The 13,212-nt window shown below is 46.2% G+C and overlaps 1 protein-coding gene across 2 annotated transcripts in view; it reads right to left on the bottom strand.

Annotated features, from left to right (window-relative positions):
* Nucleotides 1–13,212, bottom strand: part of SLC24A2 (solute carrier family 24 member 2) — a 250,170-nt gene that overhangs the window by 44,788 nt on the left and 192,170 nt on the right. For both annotated transcript variants that reach the window (XM_027047183.2, XM_027047182.2), the window contains 2 exons: nt 7,416–7,514; nt 3,739–3,857 (listed from right to left, as the gene is read on the bottom strand). In XM_027047183.2, the coding sequence (XP_026902984.1) occupies nt 3,739–3,857; nt 7,416–7,514 (218 nt within the window). The remainder of the gene's footprint in view (nt 1–3,738; nt 3,858–7,415; nt 7,515–13,212) is intronic.

Here is a 13,212-nt window from a genome sequence, read left to right as displayed (position 1 = left end):
CAAACTTTTCCTGTAAAGGGCCAGATAGTAAATATTTTAGGCTCTGTGGTCCATATGGTCTCTGTCACATATGCTGCTAGTGCTTTTTCAAAAAAAAACCTTTAAAAATGCAAAAGCATTCTTATCTCATGGGTTGAATTAAAAAAGGCTGCAGGCCGGATTCGGCCACGGACCCTTGAACCAACAGACTCTTACCTTGCTGCCCTATATCCAATCTTCCCTAACTCTGGCCACTTCCCGACCACCCTGAGGGCACTGTCCTATCATACAAATCTGACACCGTCAGTGCTTCCTTTAAACCCTCTGTTGCTCCCCACTCCCGACAGGGTAAAGTCTAGAGTGCTTGGCGGTGCCTACAATACCCTTCACAATCCATGTATTTCTCCACACCTTCATGTCTACTGCACTGGTCCGTGCCGCCATCAGCTCTGAGCCTCAACTCCTGCAGCGACCCCTTTACTCCACTATTGACATATGACCCTCTTGCCCCAAATCTACTCTTCTCACAGCAGTGCAGCCCCAGGGATTTCTTAGAAGTGCAGATCACATCTGGGAACCTCCAATGGTGTGTTGCTGCCCTAGAAGGAAGTCGACTTCCTTACCATGGTCTACAAGGTGAGCCAGCTCTGCCTGGCTCTCCTGTCCAACCTCATCACCACCATCCTCTTCCGCTCCCTCTGCTTCCCACTCACCAGCCACACCAGCACCCATGGGTGCTGATTCCTTGGCTGCCTCCTTGGAGTTCAGCCTCAGTTCAAATGCCACTTCCTTAGTGAGGTCCTCCCTTGTCTCCCAACCTACAAGGGAACCTCTACTAGTCCTCCGTCACGTCACCATGTTTTATTTTTTTCATGGCCCTTATGGTCATCTATAAGTATGTCTTGGTTTGTATTTGTAAATTCTCTGGTGTGGGCATCCCCGGTACCCAGCACAGTGCCTGATACATATGAGGTGATACCTGAAAATTTTCTGATTGAACAGCTGAAGAGTTTCTGCCCAATTTACCTTTCCTAGTGGACCTCTCCTCACTCCTCACCTTGTACTTCAGTTCCTGGGTCCACCGGCTTTCTCACCAATCACTAAACATGAGCTTCCCTCTTCAGATTTTACACCTTTGCACTTGTTATCATCTCCTTCTCTGAGCAACAAACTTCCATGCACCCATCAATACAGTCAAATGTTACCTCCTCCATGAAGCTTTTACACTTTCCCTTGTTAGTGTCACCTTCGTCCTCCAGCAGGTTCCCAGAGCCCTGGGTACAGAGCTCCGTGATCACCCTGGGCTATAATTACTTACCACAAATGTTCACTTATTTATTATATCCTAAATGCCCCCAAACATTATATATGTGTGTGTGTGTGTCTACATACGTTTATGTGTATGTGTGTGTTCATCTATATCTATTTATATGTATTACATTTTCATTTTACCTAAATGAGTTCCTTCAGGGAAGGAACACCTTGGATGGGATTTATGTGGTAAGTACGGGCACGTAACAACATAAAGAGCAGCATTTAGCTCTGTGCTAAGCGCTTTACATACATTATCTTATGTAACTCTCCTAATAACCCAAACGAGGCTGGCACCATTATTATCTGTAACTTGTGGATGAGGTAACACGCTCCTGGTGAATCCCCCATCCTGCAGCCAGCTGGTGGGGTGGCCCTTTGGAGGTCTGCTTGCCCTTGAGGTGGTACACAAATCTGTCCTGTTTCCCTGCGTGACACCTGGGGGTACAGCTCTGCTCAGAGAGGGGTCAGGTGGGGCTCTCTCTCTCTCCCCTATAGCAAGGTGCTTCCTCGTGGGGGTCACAGATGTCCCTCTGCCAGCCAGATGGAGAGGCACGATGGCTACGCTGCCCTCGGCACACCTGTGACCGTGCCATCCCCAAGGGCAGCCAGATGTCCTTGGGGCCTGCCTCCCACTGCCGCACGCTGCTTATCCATGTGGACGTAAGCTGCTCTGCTAGCTTACCCTTGAGCTAATGCGGAGGGACCACAGGGCTCTGGACAGAAGGGCGAGAGCCTAGAAGGCGGACGAGACAGGGCAGAAGGAGCTCCATTTCTTTATCATTTCTTTAGTTACTTCTTTTCCAGCTTTACTGAAGCGTAACCGACAGAAAAAAATGGTATCTATTTAAGGTGTATGACGTGGTCATTTGATATATGTATATCTTGTGAAAAGCGCAACAAAGGAAGTCATCGACAAAATGAAAGGCAATGTATGGAATGAGAGAAAATATTTGCAAGCCCTATATCTGATAAGGGGCTAATGGTATATTTTGGATATTAGAACCCCTTACAACTCAATAGCAAAAAAAAAAAAAAACCTGATTAAAAAATGGGCAAAGGACCTGAATTAGATATTTTTCCAAAGAACACATACAAATGACCAATAGGTACATGAAATGGTGCCCAACATCTTTACCGTTTCCATTAAGTGAAGAGACTTTTCTTGCATATTCTTTTAGGGAATAAGGGCAACAGGCAAAATTAGCCCCCCCCCCCCCCCCCCAGGAACAGGCTCCATTACAGAGTGTATCCTGGTATAAAGGAGGAGAGAATGCTGAAATAGATTTGTTGTAGTCTGGCTTCTATTTGTGGGCACTGTGTAACTTTTCAGCTCATTGCGAAAATTCTATCTAGAGAAGTAGGTCACAAACTTTAGAGCAGTGCTATTCAAAGTGTGGCCCTTGCACCAGCAGCAGCAGAATCACCAGGGGACTCGTTAGAATTGCAGACTCCGGGACCACTCCAGACCTGACAAATCACAAGCTGCATTTTAATATGATCCCCCAGGAGCTTTGTAAACACATCTGAGTTTGTGAACCGCTGATCTAGGGTGCCTGATTAAAATGTGAGTTGGGGCTCTCTGCCTTAGAAATTCTGATTCACCTGATGAGGATGAGAGCCAGAAATCTGGCAAGCATCATTTACTTCTGGGTGGTTCTGTTTACTTTTGTGAATCACTGGGGTCCAGAAGCAGTGCCGCGGGGTGGAATTTGTGCAGACGCTGTATTTAGACGGTCCTGAGATTGAATCTCAGCTCAACTACCCACCTATTAGCTAGGTAACACTGATTAACCAGTTTGTCTTGTCAAGCCTTAGCTTCCTCAAGTGTAAAATGAAGACAGTAAAGGCCTATACCTTCAGCTGTGACGCTGAAAGGCCGTATCATATGTAAAGTGCCTAGTACCAAATCTGTGGTGGAATGGGCCAGAGTATTGGTTAATTTCCATTGCAAAGACAGGGAAGGTCAAAGAGGGTTAACTGAGGCATGATGGCTGTAGTTTCCCTGTTACTGAACCTTGATCTTAAAGACACAGAGAAAGGATTAGACTGCAACAGCCATCAGACCTTATCATTTATTAAGAATCACCTGGAAAGTGAGTTAAAAATGCTGATACCTGGGTGCCGTTTCCCCAATTTCTGTTTCATCAGGTCTGGAGTGTGGCCCAGGGATCTGCATTTTTACCTCCAGGAGATTAAATGTATGAGGCCGCCACTCTCACTCTGAGAAACAGTGGCTTAGATAACATATGTATTCATTCAATAAACCAAGAGCTTGACACAGGGGCCCTTTGCTGGTACTGAGAAATACACACAAAGAGAAATGATTCTGTCTGATATCTGCCCTGTCAGGAGCTTGGGCCTCTGAGGAGAGTGTGGGGCCTGTGCGTCTACATTAAGGCAGCAGCAGGAGCAGTGGCCCAGAAGACCAATGGAAAAAAGCCATACCTGGGCTTCTGCGGCTTCCATGGTGTGGGAGAGATTTCCATTTTGCACAGGTTCTGAAGCATCACTGGTTGGTGTCATTTCAACCTCTGTGCTGGTGCTGTTTGGGAGCTCGATTTTTTCTGTGATATAATTCAGACACACACACAAAGAAAGCAAATGGAGTCAATGGGGGGTAAGAGCCACACGGGAAAGAACATCCTAAAATGTCGGGCCAGAGGGGTGGTGAGGCCTGGGGTTAGGGTTGTGCCAAATGACAGAGGATTTTTCCCATTCTCCCCAACATCTTTTAGCAAATCAGTGTTCTTCCTCTCTTTAATAGCTCTCTGGCTCTCTTACTCTGGCCTGACATCTTGAGTGCCCTTTCAGTTCCCATGGTGTGCATTCTCTAGACTAGGCAAATTCACCAAGTAGCCATTCAAGAACATGAACAGACATTTTTTCACCAAAATCATGCTCAGTCTACATACTACTATTTATACCCAAGACCACACCCCTCCTATATATTTTTAACAACAGGCTCTTTTCTTTTGTATTACATTCTGGAAGGGGTATTTATTGGCTAGGGCCCCAGGAGACTTGGGTCCTAGGCTCTGTTCCACCACTATCGGGCTGCCATTTTAGGCAAGTCTTCCTCTTCCACCAGGTTTCAGGAACCTTAGCTGTAAAATGAGGGAGTTCAGGGGTGCCTGGGTGGCTCAGCTGGTTAAGTGTCTGACTTCGGCTCAGGTCACGATCTCATGGTTTGTGGGTTCAAGCCCTGCATCGGGCTCTATGCTGACGGCTCAGAGCCTGGAGCTTGCTTCTGATTCTGTGTCTCCCTCTTTGTCTGCCCCTCTCCTGCTCATGCTCTGACTCTCTCTCTCTCTCTCAAAAATAAATAAACATTAAAAAAAATTAAAAAAAATTTTTTAAATAAAAAAAAAAAAACCAAGGGGGTTCCACTGGTTGACCTTAAGGCCCACTGCTTCTGGCTCTAATTCTCTAGGCTCTGGGAGCGCACAGCTCTGCTGAAGTCTAGGTGGTGGGGGTAGGGTCAAGAGCCTGGCCTTCTCAAAAAGCCTGCAGAATGTGACTCAGCACGTTCCCCCCCCCCCCCCCCGGGCATCCTATCGCAAGCAAGGCAAGAGGAAGCTGAACAAGACACAGAGGCCAAAGTCGGTCATTCCTAAGCGAGAGGTAACGTCTCGCTAGCATGAAGCCGCAGGTCACAAAGCACAGATTCCAGATTTCCTCTGGGAGTTGAGAAGTGACTTCGGGGTCACTGGACTCTGGGACGCTGGACATCACAGGCCGGCCCAGGTTCTTACTCTGGCTCTACTGCTCATGCTATGGGACCCTTAGCGAGTAATTTAACTTCTCTGCGATTTAGCTTCCTCGTCTGTGAAACCAGAGTGATGTACTAACACCGCGACTACTGACAACAATGCAATGAAAGGACATGCCTATAAAAATTAAATTAAAAAATGCATAAAAAGCACTTAGCACAGTGCTGGAACAGAGACGGGTAAACCATCTGATCGTTATCACAGTAACTGCCTTGCGCTACAAGATTTATTTTTTCCGGGCTCAGAGGAGCACCTCAGGTGATCTGTCATCAGGCGCTACCAAGGTCTGCCAATGACTTCAGTGGGAGGGAAGTATAAAGGTGTTTAGGCCCCCTGGCTGCACTGGGTAATCCTCGGATTTCAGGAGACAATGAGGCTGTGTGGTTCAATGTCAGGGTCGCCAGGAATATTGTAATGCTCATCAGCATCAGATCCGAGCAGCACCAGACTGCTCACAGAGTGTCAGAATGTTTTTTTATTCCCCCTAGTAACTTCCGCTGGAAGATATTTTTGTCGTCACATAAAAACTATTGACTTTGAAGTGGCCAAATTTCGGAAATCATGGGGAAGTATTTGTTTATTCACGTACTCAGTTGCGGAATACAGAGGCATAAATCGTTTTTAATTAAGTTTATTTATTTACTTGTGGGGAGAGACAGAGAGAGCGAGCAGGGGAGGGGGGAGAGGGAGAGAGAGAATTCCAAGCAGGCTCGGCACTGTCAGCATGGAGCCCAACGCCGGGCTGAAACTCACGAACCCGGAGATCGAGACCTGAGCCAGAACCAAGAGTCACACGCTTAACCACCTGAGCCACCCAGATGCCCCCAGAGGCACAAATATATTTAAACATGGAAAGCCACAGACACTCAAATTTATTTCAACTTTCCATGTTTTTAATAGTGACAGTGTTATGTATGTGATGTTCTGCTGTGTGTGACCCTGCCGGTTAATCCCAATATGCTTGGTCCAGTTATTAAAAATACCAAATACTAAAACCTCAGGAAATACTGAAACTGGGCTTTGGGGTATCTATTGGTTGAAGTGAGACAACTTTAAGACCAGCCTGCAATGGCCAAACCTGACCTCGGCTAACATGGGATTATCAGGTCCCAGAGAGGAAGTAAGATGTCTGAGAAGAGACATGAACAGGTAAGGAGAAAACCTCCTGCACATGACATTTAACAACTCAGCTTATTCCCTTCAAGTTTATCTTTTCTTTTTAATGTTTTTTAATTTATTTTGGAGAGAGAGAGAGAGAGAGAGAGTGAGCGAGCATGAGCAGGGGAGGGACAGAGAGAGAGGGAGACACAGAATCTGAAGCAGGCTCCAGGCTATGAGCTATCAGCACGGAGCCTGATACAGGGTTTAAACCCACGGACCATGAGATCGTGACCTGAGCCGAAGTCAGACACTTAACTGACTGAGCCACCCAGGCGTCCCCAAGTTTATCTTTTCATACCCAATGGAATCTTAACTGTTTCTTGGCCAAAGATTTTCCCGGAGCTAGAAGTCAGGATAACAGGGGAGGCAGAAACTTTTCTAAGGAATGTTATATATTTTGAGTGCAACACTGCTGAATTTTGTCTGCAGATAACTGCAGTTTCTTGGGCAATAGCATCATTTGTAGCATAGATACAGATTAGGTTAAATTTAGTTTGAATTTGGAATTAGTGAGTTATACTATAGTTGCAGACAGGAGAGGAGGAACATCATGTTCCAAGTTAAAATAAGATGTCTGAGTGTCACGATCTGGTCACACAGGTGCTCAGAAAAAAGTCAGCCAAAAAAGACCTGGGCTAGTATTGCCGAATTCTTAAGAAAGGAGAGGTGGGGCTGTCTCATAGGGACCCTGTCACTCAGTTTAGGGGTGACCAAGTGAACCATCTGGTAACTTAGCGGGTGTGGGGTAGGCAAGATCATAAGTCGACAGTGTAAGTATCTGGTTACCAGCAAGAATTTCAGAAAGGAGAATTTCACCTTTTGTTAAACATTAAATGACAGGTGTGTGTGTGTGTGTGTGTGTGTGTGTGTGTGTATCCTCTTTATGTGGAATTCCTGAAATGAAGTGATTTTCTACTCTTCAAGGGAAATGCCTGGATAGAAGCTGATTTTACTTTGGTTCCTCATAGAATCATTTACTCTTTTTGGAGTCCCCTAGTGCAGGTGACACAGTGCATCCATTCATGTCCTGTACCCCGCATGGGAAATGGGCTCTTCCTGACACCCTGGAATGGGCTGAGCTGCAGGATTGCACATCTGCACTAAGTCAAGGGTGCCCATGCTGGGTCCTCCATCTCTGCTCCCCTCCATGCACTCCAGAAAAGGCATGGGATGAAGTTTCTCTGCACTCACCCACGTGATTGGCAGCCCCGTTCTGCCTCTCGTTCTCATCCACCTGGCATTTCTTCTTGGCGATCTTGTGGAGAATAGAAGCCTTTTCTCTGAACCTCCCTGAAGCAAGAGAAAGCAGTGGATAGGAGACACAGTGAGGAGGAAGACAAAGAGAGGGGCTTGTGGAAAATGGCGAAGCATTGGTGCAACACGCATGTGGCTTCCTCAGTTATGCTGTACGATAGCAGCGACCACAACTTTCTGCTCAACCCAAATGCCCTATGCCCTACAGGAAGGGTACTTTCTTACCTTTGTGGATTCTTTAGCCCAAATCTGTGTGAGAATCTCAAGCTCCCAGACCATAGTTGGGAGGTTTGACTCGGACCTCTTTCCCTCCCTTCCAACTGCTTACAAAATAAATGAAGGCACCAATCATCACTAAAACTCCCCCTCCTGCTGAGATCCAAAACAACTCCAAAGACACAGAGATGCTCTGGAGACACAACCATTACTCTGGAATTAAATGTTCATCTCAGAATTGGCTTGTGACAATGGAAATCCAAGCCCAAGGGTCCTTTGAGTTGTTCAACCATCTATCTTAATTAACACTGAAGAGTCTAAATGAGTTGGGAGCATGCATCCCAGCTTTCTGAATGAGCTGAGTCAGCTGCGATTAAAGCATCAAGGAGGCAACAGATTCCATCTGGGGATTCAGGGCAAAGAATGATCAACTGAGCAGAGCAAGTAATGTCTGTCAGTGATGGGATGCTTAGGGAAAGGTGCTGGAAAAAACACTCAAAATTCTCAAAACAGTCATTTAAAACAGACTATACCACAAGAATAACACTTAATTTCTTCTCCATTATTGACATAGTTAATGGTTAAATGCATGCAACAAGCACAGGAAACAAAAAGCATGCAAAAATGTAGAAATTAGTGAAACATAGTACATTCTCTTTTAGTCCTTGATTCCCACCCCCCCACCCTCCCACCGAGAACATTCAAGGCACAAAGGAGCCTCATTTTAAACTGACTGGTTATTGCCTAGATTCAGATATGACGAGTCCTTCAATACACCACAACCTCTACAATTTTCTCAGTAGGCATTTGTGTTGGCTGGATTCTCTAGCAGCGTATTGCAGAAGATCTCATTTTGCTTCTCTAGTCAGACCAAAAAGTGAACCAAACTCAAGCAAAACCCAAATGTTTCTCTTCGAGAGTCTCTTTTCCTAGGATGGGCCATGGCAGGTTGGCATCCACTTAGCCTTCCTTCCTCAAGGATGGAAATCATGGGGTGTCGCCAAAGTAGTGACTTGCATCACTGGGGGGGGGGGGGGGTGGTGGTGACAGAAGCCGTAAACTAGAGTGGGATCAGCTGATGCCATGGGGAAGGTGACACAGGATGGAGCCCTTTCTGCTTCCAAGCTCCATCAGTCATAGGCCTAGACATCTCGCTACTGCAAAGGCAGTCTCTAGGATGAGAGTGCCTCATTGTAGGCAATGAATGTGCACCAGAGCGCACCCTCTCGAAGGAAATAGGAAAGGAACCATTACACAGAACAAAGTAGGTTAGGATGTGGCTTGGGCTTCAGAAAGAATGAGAAAAAAGGAGTAGGTGATAGGCATGATGTCCATCCTTGAGGGATGTTGAAGGTGAGCGTTAGGTTCACCACGCTGAAAGGTGTTTTGAATTTGGCTGTTTCTATTTAGTTTCTGAGAGAAATTCTCAGAAGAAAATGGGGAAGAAAAGAAAGCCTGGGGACGAGGAGAAGGAGGAGGCAAAAGGGACTAAGAAAGGAATGAAAATGAGAAGAGGAAGGAGGGAGGAGGTAGGCAGGGGGCTGTGATTGCCTGGACGTTGCCGAGGCAGTGTTGATGCGAGCCACTGTCCTGGCTGCCAAACCTCGTCTCATCTGGAGATGAGACAAATAATGAAGCGTGGCTGTCCATACTCTGCAGCCTTAAGCCTGAAGAGTGGTACTTCTCGTGGAAGACAATTCCAAGATGTCCTCACATCATTTGCTAAAAAGTTCAGGAGATGGAAAAGGCAAGTTCTGAAACATTATAGGAGAGAATGATCTTACTAATCAAACCGTTCAGTGGTTTCAGGGTCATTCTTTGAACTTGGAACCTCCTGGATCTCTGTGAGATGAAAAGGATCAAATACTGCTGTTTAAAAATTACTTAAAAAATAGTAAGAAACAGGAAACATTCAGAAGAAGAGACAAATAAACCTGTGGGAACATAATCTGAAATAACCCAACCCCAGGAATGCCCCAAAGTCATGAATCATGGCAGAGAAACTATTTGATAGAAAACAGCTAATCACATCTTGTTTGTGGTTACAGGAGTATTTTTCAGAGCTTAGATGTATACCAGGGAGAAATGATAGTAAAAGGGACCCAAAAGCATGGAAGGGTTCGGCCACGGTGCTGGCCACAGCCACTCATGGGCTGGCTTTCCCAAATCCTCTAAAGGAAGGCTAGGAGCATAGGGTAGGAAATGACTCTAGACTTGGGATTTCATAGGGTCCTGAACGTTTTTACAGGTCAGCGAGGGCTTTCTAGAGAGTGTGTTTCTACTTTTCCCACTGCAGCAGCACTTGGGACTTTTTAAGCTTCTGAAAGGTGGGAGGGATTAGCTCTATTTGTTCTCTTGGGGCTTAGCCCTAGGGGCAACAGGACAAAGCTGCAGAGGCTGGCTGGGATCTCTCCTTCCCACTCACCTCTGCAACTTTTGAAATTCAACCTTCGTCCCAGTTAGCATGACCTGATTACCATTCTGCATTCCCAGTGCTGACAATGGCTGCTCAGTGGCCTAAAAGGATTTTCCCTCCAAGAGTCCTTTCGAGAAAAGCAGCAGTGAAATGCCACCTTTGGAATTCAACACACAGGTGTGCTCCTGGAGGGTGGTGGGGCAGAGGCTGACAAAGCCAGGCATGCCCATTTTAGCCCAATGGACATGCCAGGGATTGCCACAGGGCACCCCCTGAGAACAGATGTGAGGATGGCTAGCCAGACAAGAGAAAGCATGAGGTCTCTGGGGCAGAAGCCAGTGCAGAAGCAGTGATTCTCAAAGACCCTCTGGGCCTCGGGGTAGGAAGGCATGGCGAGTTCTGGACCTGTTTAGCCCGAAGCCACAAGCTGGGCAGAACACCCAGTAGGGTGTGTGTGTGTGTGTGTGTGTGTGTGTGTGTGTGTCTGTGTGTGTGTGTGTGTGGGACAGCACAGTATTGTGGTTCAATTTTGGAAATGACTGGGTTCAAAGGTGGATCTGGGTTTAAGCCCTGCCTCTTTCACTGGCTCTGCTGGGTGAGTTAAACAGGGATTCCATCTGTTAAACAGGGATTCCTACGGCACTGGCTCATGAGTCCGATGCAAAGCTTAAGTGAGAAAATGTGTGCAAGGGGCTTATCATGACGCGTGGCATCAGAAGAAATCTGTAAATAAGAGGAAAAAGAAAAAGTAACGAAAACCACAGGGTCAAGGTGACAGGGCCCTGAGCTGCCTTAGGAGAAGCGCTGGCATCTTCTCTATCAGTCCAGACATGTGAGTCTGGAGAATTAGCTACACCCTCACCTGACATCTAAGCCTAGTTGGATTGGTGTTCAGGTTTCCGTGAGGCCTCCTGAGTCAGTTCCAAACCGATTAGGAAAAGGATCACTTTACATCTTCCTGAGATGGAGAAGGTCAAGGTGACAGAGCTGACATTCTGTGTCTTAAACACTGATATCTTTGCAATCTCAAAATGGAAAGATGATGATCAGTCTTCTCCCATCACCTGTGGGGACAGAGTGCAGGCAAGGAATTACGGCTGCACAATGGATCTGTGTGCTCCAAGACCTTTCCGGTGCACAAGGGTATTACCTCCTGTGTCTCAGGCTCAGAATTTTAAAACAGGGATAATAAGAACACCCTTCTCATACAGCTGTTGGAAGGCTCAATGCGTTAATATGCATCAGGTGTTTAGACGGGCTCTGATATACAGTAAAGGAATTGTCACTCTGAAATGGTTATTATTATGGAGAGGAATGATAGGACATCCTTCTGATGAAGTACTGAGAAGAAAAAGAGTGATATTCACAACAGAGTTCATGTTCAGCAGCCTCTGGTGCAGGAGACCTTGGCAGTAAGGGGGCCACTTCCATAAACTATTTGAGGCATGGACTCCACGCTGGCGTTAGGGTTGACACAGAGGGACAGATGTCAGAAACAACTGCAGCCCTGTGCCTGGGGATGAAGAATGAAGACATTTTGGGGTACTTTTCAAAGTGAGGGCAGGAGTGATTTTTTACATGTTTTAAGGCAACCTTAAAAAATACACTCTGTTGTAGTGCAAAGCCTCGAAGTGTTGTATTTTTACACAGCGACAGATATTTGTATACTTAAAATCTCAGAAATAGCAAACTGTGTTCAAATCGTGAGGCACCTACGTCAAAACCTAGTATACAGTTTTAATATAGTTTAGCCTGTCCTGAAGTTTGCAAAAGAATACCAGCTGAATATCCGCAGGGGAGTGTGTGTTGAGGGGGTGGCAGGGAAGAGCAGAAGAAAAGATCAGAGTGTAAGGCCCTAATGTGAATAAGAACAAGTTTGGAAAACCAATCAGGAATCAAAATCCTTGACCCTATCACCCAGACGTGAAAGAGAAGCCCCAAGCTGCACAGCAATGGATTTCATTTCTGTTCAGCTGTTAATTAATCAAAACAGTCCCAGGAAATTCCTTCACCTCTTTCTCACCAAGCCTGTAATAGGCGGTGTTACAAAAGAACCCTTGGGGTTGGTGATCAATTAGGTCCTGGCTCCTACGGAACATTCGGAGCATCAGCAACGCAGAAGAGATGGGACAAAAGAGATATATAGATGCAAATGGGAGCAGCCACACACACTTCAGTGAACAGACCTTGGTTTGGGAGAAGAAAAGAAAAAAATGAAACAGAAGGCAAAACTTGAACACAGTGTTTTGAAATCTATTTTTGTGTTTTCAGTTCTGCCTTTCCTATCTCTGTCTTTGAAGTTTACGACTTGGCAGGTAGCTTAAAAAGCAAAAGTGCAGCTGAATGTTCCTCCTGTTTATTCATTGCCTTTTTTTCCCCTCTGGAATCACAGACTCAAGTCAGAGAGGCCATCGTCACTCTGAGGAGGGATGCAATGTAACTGATGTGGCAACAAGCAAACACTGACCTTGGGGCTATCCTGGGCTTCTCTCTTTCTCTCGCAGCCCACATGCGATCTATCAGCAAGTCTGGTATCTCTACTTCCAAAATATTTCAGAATCTGGCCACTTCTCCTTCCTCCCCCCCTGGTCTCAGCAGTGACCTTGCTGGTCTACTAACCAGTCTCCCAGGCCAGTCTCATCCTGGTATCCTTCGTGATCAATCAGATCATGTCACTCCTCTGGACAAAATCCTGCAGTGGCTCTCCAGGTCAAGGTGAAAGTCAAGGTCGTTACAAGGACCTGTAAGGAGGTTTAGCCACCTAGGCTGCCCTGCCTCATCCTTTCCCTCTCTCCAGTCTCACTCTGCTCCAGCCATGCTGGCCTTCTTGGTGTCCCACCTCAGAGCCATGGCATTTGCTGGTCCCCCTACCTGGAATGTTCTTCCCCCAGAGATCCATTGAGTTCACTCTCTCAACTCCTTCAAGTATTTCTTCAAATCTCACCTTCTCAGAGGCTTCTCTGAGCAGCCTATTTAAAACTGCAGCCTCTCTCTCTCCAGCACTTCCTATCCCCAGCTTGTTTTCTCTAAAATATTTATCGCCATCTAATATACTATATCATCATTACTATTGATTATCTGTTGCTTTCCATTAGCAGCCAA

The sequence above is a fragment of the Acinonyx jubatus genome, chromosome D4, assembly GCF_027475565.1.
Source record: "Acinonyx jubatus isolate Ajub_Pintada_27869175 chromosome D4, VMU_Ajub_asm_v1.0, whole genome shotgun sequence".
Taxonomy (NCBI): Eukaryota; Metazoa; Chordata; class Mammalia; order Carnivora; family Felidae; genus Acinonyx; species Acinonyx jubatus.
The sequence above is the reverse complement of the archived record's forward strand: the minus strand, read 5'-3'. Positions and strand labels throughout refer to the sequence as shown.